The sequence below is a fragment of the Myripristis murdjan genome, chromosome 14, assembly GCF_902150065.1.
Source record: "Myripristis murdjan chromosome 14, fMyrMur1.1, whole genome shotgun sequence".
NCBI lineage: Eukaryota > Metazoa > Chordata > Actinopteri > Holocentriformes > Holocentridae > Myripristis > Myripristis murdjan.
Window position 1 is genome coordinate 37,162,361 of NC_043993.1, and position 7,413 is coordinate 37,169,773.

Sequence of the window (7,413 nt, forward strand, 5' to 3'; positions counted from 1 at the left end):
ATTTGCAAAAGAAAACTTCTGCTGTGGTTTGGAGGTGAAGAAGACGACAAAGTGGATCCCAGTTCCATTAAACTGGAAAAAGCGAATGAAAGAAACTGTAAAAGTAAAAAGTAGAAGTATGCGATTTGGAACGCTGAGCAAAGGATTGTGGGTCAGAATGGCCAGAGCAGCATGCTGACATGCATACTGCGAAATCTGACCGGATGTAGTAGAACATCCTGGTACTCTTAGCATACTGCATCTGACACACTGTGTACTGGGACATACTCATTCTTTCTCTTGCATACTAAACAGTGTGGTAGTATGGGTGCTGGAACGCAGGGACAGTTTGACAGGAAGTCGAGGTCATGTGACACTCGCTCGTCCCCGAGGCTGAAGAGCCGCCGCCTCTCCTGTCGTCGTTCTCGCTCAAACTTCAGGACATTTGTATCAACTTTTTAAATTTTCAGGTGTTTTCCACGACCAGAGGACTGTTTCTTAAAGGTTCCAGTTTTCCAGGATGCATGAGCTCTGCTTTAATTAAATCACACACACACACACACACACACACACACACACACTTCCTGCAAAATGTTGGATCTGCTGGATATCAATTTTTAATGGAAACAAGCAAGTCTGGTTTTGTCACAAAAGCTTTTTTTTATTTGTACTGAGCTACAAAAAAACAGAAGTGAAGTTTGCACACGAGGTGAACCCACACACACACACACACACACACACACACACACACACACACACACACACACACACACACACACACAGGGCTCGACAAGTCAAAACGAACAGAACAGCGTCAGAAATGATAGTGATGCTGTTTGGTCCAGAGCCCTGCGAGTCACAACATCATCATCATCATCATCAACATCATCATCATCATCATCATCATCATCATCATCATCATCATCCAGATGTTTTTCTTTTTTTTTTTTTTCAGTGAAAAGGTGTGTGTGTTCCCACCGAAGCCTAGAGTCACTCTGCGGTCACATGACGCCGTGATCTGATGTCAGTGTTTGGCTTGAGCCTCGCCTGCACACCGTCACCATGACGACAGCAAACACACAAACAGAAAGAAAACTAGAAAAAAAAAAATCACCTGGAAACACGTCCCGTATCTACCAACGATCAGATGGGATGTGATAAAAGCATCCAGACGTTCACCAACAGTTCACAAGAACCAGGAAATAACTCAACAAATACTAACAGTCAAACAAAAAAACAGTCAACAACAGTCAAAAAAAAAAAAAAAAAAAAAAGATGGAACACTGTAACATGTCTGTCATGTCAGTGCAGGAACAGTGTGTGTGTGTCTGTGTGTGTGTGTGTGTGTGTGTGTGTGTGAGGGGGCGGAGCTACAGGGAGTCTCTCTCTGGGTAACCGAGGGTTAAAGGAAACGCCAGCAGCTGGCTTCCTGCAGGCTGTGATGTCACAGCGGGGCCGCGCTCCGGTTGGTCGGTGGGTTTGTTTGTTTGTTTGTTTGTTTGTTTGTTTTCCTCCGGCGGCGTGGCGGGGGCGCGGCGGCGTCACAAGGCGTCGTAGTCGTCGTCGTCCTCGTGCTTCCTCTTGAGCGAGTCGCTGGCGGCGCTCTGCGACACCATGTTGGTGGTGATGAGGATGTTCTTGGAGCCGATCAGAGACGGGTTGATGAGCACGTTCGGGACGGCCGGCGTGGACGGCGTCGCTGTCGGGACAGGGCGAGGCGTTCAGGTGGAGCAACACAACAACAACAACACAACAACAACACAACACAACAACAACACACCAGAGGCCTGTACCATAAAGCTGGATTAACATACCCGAGGTTTCTCTTACTTATCTGGCTTCACTTAACCAGACATCCACAATCCGGCTTTTCGGTCCCATGAAGCCGCTTATCAGCTCGCTAACTGAACCCGGGCTTTTCCAATCTAGATCTGTGCGCGCTCACATAAAAAGGGCGGAGTTTGCTGCATACGACCAATCACAGACAAGAAAAAATCCACCTGAGCCGCATACTTTACGACGGAAGAGCAGACAGTAATCTGAAATAAATACGAGGAATATAAATCCATCATCCAGGAAAAAAGCAACACAGTTGAAGCTGCAAGGACATTTGTGTGTTCAGTAAATGAATGTGTCTCCCACTCAGCCGTACACTCCTGCAGAGGAACTGGCCCTCTCTCACAGTGAGGGGCGACCCTCGCAGGGCCGCTGCCCTCAGTTTGAGTTTCAGCAGAATCGTCACTTTGATTCAACTGATTTTGATATTTCATTTTATAAAGCATCTGACGCCTCGTGTTTATTCTGCTGGTTAAAATATTATTTCACTGTCACTTAAAGACAGTAAAACATTTGGCAACTCTCATGTGGACTTTTCAGGGCAGCCAGCCTAAATACTAAATATGAGCAAACTAATGGAAACCTAAAGGAGCCCAGAGGCTGGCGTGTATTTTATCAGACTTTTATTTAACCCTATGAATTAAATTCCCCTAATTTATTATAATCATTAGGCTACATCAGTCTACAAGATCAATTTTTGGTTGGACAGTGCAGTCATGAGTAACAAAAAAAAAATACAAGAAGAATTGTAAAATGTATTAATTTTAATTTTATAAAAGAAGAAGAAAGGGAAAATGGGCAGGCCATTTTCCCAGAGAGCTGATTGGTCAGTAGGTGGGGCTTTTCTACCTGCTGAGCTCTTTTCCTGAACTTCACCTGCTCCGGAGCAGGTGAGGTGTTCAGCGTATGTTACCACGGCAACGGAGCCCGATAAAAAGTAAACCACCTTTATGGTACAGAAAAGCCAGCAGGGTTAAGCCTGAAGTTAGCTCGCTAAGCCGAGATCCAGCGTTATGGTACAGGCCTCAGGTAAAGGTGTGAGCGGCCGCAGAAACACGAGGAACGTTCAGACGCCCTTTCCTTTGGGCCACGCCCGCTCTCAGGCCGGGACGTCCTGAAAAGGAGGTTTTGCCCAAAAGAGAATTCGTTTAAAACGTTCCTCGTGTCGCTGAGGCCGTCTGGAAGACCCTGGAGGACCCCCGGGGGTCCCCGGGCCGCACGTTGATCAGCTGTCTTACTGGTTTTGGACGCGGCGGTCTGCGAGGGCGGGATCTGCACCGTGAACCTCTGTCCCGTCAGAGACACCGGGGTGCCCACCTTGGTGCTGACAGACTGCACCGAGGGCGTGCCTGAGGACACACACACACACACACACACACACACACACACACAGTGAGAAACACACACACACACACAGTGAGAAACACACACATACACTGAGAAACACACACACACACACACTGAAAAACACACACTGAGAAACACACACACACACACACACTGAAAAACGCACACTGAGAAACACACACACACACTGAGAAACACACACACACACACACACACACACACACTGAAAAACACTCTCAGGGGAAAAAGGTCATAAACACCACAGAAGAAGAAGAGGGCGGTGGCCCCTCCCCCCCCCATGGCCTCAGGCCGTCCCTGCAGACTCACCCAGAGTGGGCGTGGTCGGCCTGCTGGACACGCCCCCCACGCTGAGGCGCGGCACCGAGATCCTGCCGGCCGCCGCCGACACCTGAGAACACACAGCACAGCGTCAGCCAACTCCCAGCATGCACCTGCCGCGGGGGAGAGGAAACTCCCAGCATGCACCTGCCGCGGGGGAGAGGAAACTCCCAGCATGCACCTGCCGCGGGGGAGAGGAAACTCCCAGCATGCAGTGGTGCGACGCGTCAACATCGTTACCTGCAGGCTAGTATTTTTTTCTTCAAACCCATTTTTACAGACTCACCTTTTTTGATTATCGTTTATTTAATTTAATTTTTTATTATTGACGTATTAATTTATCTGTTTTTAATGTTACACTTTTATTTTATATTTAGTAAACATGTAAGGAATGACATCATATTTAGCTTTTTTCCCACTTTTTTTGTTTTGTTTTGATGCAAACAAAAGAAATAAACGTGAATATGAAAATAGTTTTAATCAATAAGTCATGTTCTGGGAGAGGGTGCGTGTGTGTGTGTGTGTGTGTGTGTGTGTGTGTGTGTGCACCTTCTTCTGGATGGACTTGAGCCTGTAGTTGGGTGCGGTCAGGCAGTAGCGGTCCGGCGGGAGGCGTGGCCCGCTGTACGGTTTGATGAGCGGCAGCGGCGTCTGGTTCTTCTGCCGGGCGACCTCCAGCAGGAACTGAACACACAGCAGAGACACGTCACACACACACACCGCCTCACACACACTCACACACACACACACGCGTGCAGAGTGCAGCTTACATCGCGTGGCGGCGGCGAGGTGAACGACTGGTCCATGCGGCACTGGATGGCCAGCTTGATGTCGTCTGCGTCCACGTTGGACTTCTTGGCGTGCGCCGCGTAGATCTTGGCGTCTTCGATGATGGTGGTGACGTATCCTGAGGGTGAAGGTCACACGGAAAACAAGAGGTCACGGAGAGGAAACAAGGATTTACAAAAGAAAAGGAAAAAAAACAACAGAAAGAAAAGGCGGTGAGGCGTGACGGGCTGTCAGCTGATCAGTCAAGACTTTTTTTAATGTTTTTAACACGGAGCATATTTTACTAACTCTGTACTCTGTGAAGCACTTTGGTCAACCTCTGTTGTTTTTTTTAATGTACTATAGAAATAAAGCTGGACTTGACCTGGACTTTCTCAGATTCAGGCTCTCGCCGTGTGTGTGTGTGTGTGTGTGTGTGTGTGTGTGTGTGTGTGTGCAGTCACTCACTGTAGGTGAACTCCAGCATCTGGTTGATGACGCGGGGCTCGTACTCGGTGATGCCCATGTCCTTCAGGATCTGGATCATCACCTGCATGCACACACACACGAAATACACTCATATATATATACATACAGCATATACATATATGTATATATACACATACAGTATACACATATATACTGAAAAAGAAATCAGAAAATTATCACAACACATTGGGAAAAGGGCAGTATGCAACTTGATGAGAAATGACTCAAAAAAGAAACAAGGAAATCTTTAAAAAAAAAAAAAAAAAAAAAAAAGTTACATGAAAATGACCCAAAAATTGGCCAAAAAAGTAAAAATAAATAAAGAAATGAAGAATGACACACTCACACAAAAACATTATTCCTGTAGCATCGTTTTAAATACTATTTCTTTTTATTGTTTTTTGTTTTTCAATTTTAAGGTCATTTCCTCTCTTTCTTGACCCTCCTGCCGCCCTCACAGTCACTGCCACTCCTGATCAACACGACCTCAGGAAAGAGGTGAGCTCTGTCAGGTGAGCTCTGTCAGGTGAGGGAAGTGTTTCCAGGATATAGTCCAGTAATTTTAGGCCAAAATTGGGGTCAACCTAGGACAAACTGCAAGAGAAGCAAACTCAACTGATTTTGTATCCTCAGTTTGTCCTGAGTGAGGGGAAAAAAGTCCCAAGAAATCCCATTGGTGGAAAGTTTTGAAAATCACCTATTTATGACCACATATTACCAAAAAACACTGTTTTTAACACACAGGGGAAAGGGGTTCAACATTTGACTTTCAGATATCACTATAAAAATTCACAAGGTGATTACACACACAAAGACAAGAAAAAAAGTCAATTACAAGTTCTTTGAATTATTCTGTTTACACATGCATATCACACATTATCTGATTTGATATGCGCTAATAAGGAATATAAGGAATAAAAGCCAGAAGAGACATTTAAACAGTGAATTAAAAGGTTACTATATATATAGTAACCTTTTAATTCACTGTTATATAGTAACCTATTAATTCATTGTTTAAATATCTGTTCTGGCATTTATTCCTTATATTCCTTATTAGCGCATATCAAATCAGATAATGTGTGATATGCATGTGTAAACAGAATAATTCAAAGAACTTGTAATTGACTTTTTTTCTTGTCTTTGTGTGTGTAATCAACTTGTGAATTTTTATAGTGATATCTGAAAGTAAAATTTTGAACCCCTTTCCCCTGTGTGTTAAAAACAGTGTTTTTTGGTAATATGTGGTCATAAATAGGTGATTTTCAAAACTTTCCACCAATGGGATTTCTTGGGACTTTTTTCCCCCTCACTCAGGACAAACTGAGGATACAGAATCAGCTGAGTTTGCTTCTCTTGCCTTCCTGTGGTTTTTTCATAAAATGACTGGACTAATAATAAAAGTCAGGTTGTCCTTCCTCAGTGTCCCAAACACCTGGAGCTCATGAGTGTGTGTGTGTGTGAATGTTTTCATGCAGCTGGAGTCACACACACTGTGGGAACAGGACCCTGTACACTGCAGCTCAGCACACACACAAACACACACACACACACACACACACACACACACACACACACACACACACACACACACACACATCATGAACACAGCAGGTGGGAACACGACTAAAGACGCCGATATGGACGATCAGACATTCAGGATCTGATCAATAAATCAATAAAACACTCTGAGGCGCCTCTCATCCTCAGGTGAGTGTGTTGTCCTGTCTAGGTGTGCTGTTTGGCTCGTGCAGCGCTATAAGAACACACCGTCATGTTACCGTCCCACCTGTCCTCGTGAAAGCACGAAAAGTGTGTTTGGAGCCGTTACTCTCTCTCTCTCTGTTTGTGTGTGAGTGTGTGTGTGTGTGTGTGTGTGTGTGTGTGTGTGTGTGTGTTCAGACTGAAAACCGGCGGCGCTCCTGCCGAGCAGCTAACGCTCGCGCCGCTATAATGAGCGTTGATGTTAATTAAATGAGTCACATTAGTGTGTTATTACTGTATTAATATAACAATATCAGCATCAGGTCGAACCTTCATCCGGATGTTTTGCTAAACGGCGCTGCCGTTAGCTTCATGCTACTTTAGCGCTAGCTCGCTACAGGCTAATGTAAACATGCTAACGCTAGCTTCTCCGCAGAGAAGTGCGCAGGCGCGTCGCCGCGAGCGGCTTCACCTTTTCGGCACAAACATTAAAGAACGAGCGCGAGCGAGCGGCCGCACCTGAGCGTCTTTAGGGAGAGATTTAGGAGCCGACATCTTCACCTCCGAGCCTCCGAGCCTCCTCTTCCTCCTCCGCTGCTTCCGCTTCTTCCGCTTCCTCCTCTCCTTCCTGCTCACGGCCCGCACCAACTCAGCTCCGCACACAGCGACCCCTGCCGGCCACAGCGACCCCTGCAGGCCACAGCGACCCCTGCCGGCCACAGCGACCCCTGCAGGCCACAGCGACCCCTGCCGGCCACAGCGACCCCTGCCGGCCACAGCGACCCCTGCAGGCCACAGCCAACCCTGCAGGCCACAGCGACCCCTGCCGGCCACAGCGACCCCTGCCGGCCACAGCGACCCCTGCGGGCCACAGCGACCCCTGCGGGCCACAGCGACCCCTGCGGGCCACAGCGACACCTGCGGGCCACAGCGACCCCTGCCGGCCACAGCGAC

At 47.0% G+C, this 7,413-nt stretch overlaps 1 protein-coding gene across 1 annotated transcript; it reads right to left on the reverse strand.

The window, feature by feature from the left end:
* Positions 1-891: 891 nt before the first annotated feature.
* On the reverse strand, positions 892-7,084 carry taf9 (TAF9 RNA polymerase II, TATA box binding protein (TBP)-associated factor). The gene is made up of 7 exons (XM_030068493.1): positions 6,979-7,084; positions 4,738-4,819; positions 4,272-4,408; positions 4,051-4,185; positions 3,490-3,571; positions 3,054-3,164; positions 892-1,678 (listed from the first exon to the last, which is right to left on the reverse strand). The coding sequence occupies exons 1-7, from the start codon at positions 7,012-7,014 to the stop codon at positions 1,521-1,523; spliced, it is 741 nt and encodes a 246-aa protein (XP_029924353.1). The 5' UTR covers positions 7,015-7,084; the 3' UTR covers positions 892-1,520.
* Positions 7,085-7,413: the final 329 nt, after the last annotated feature.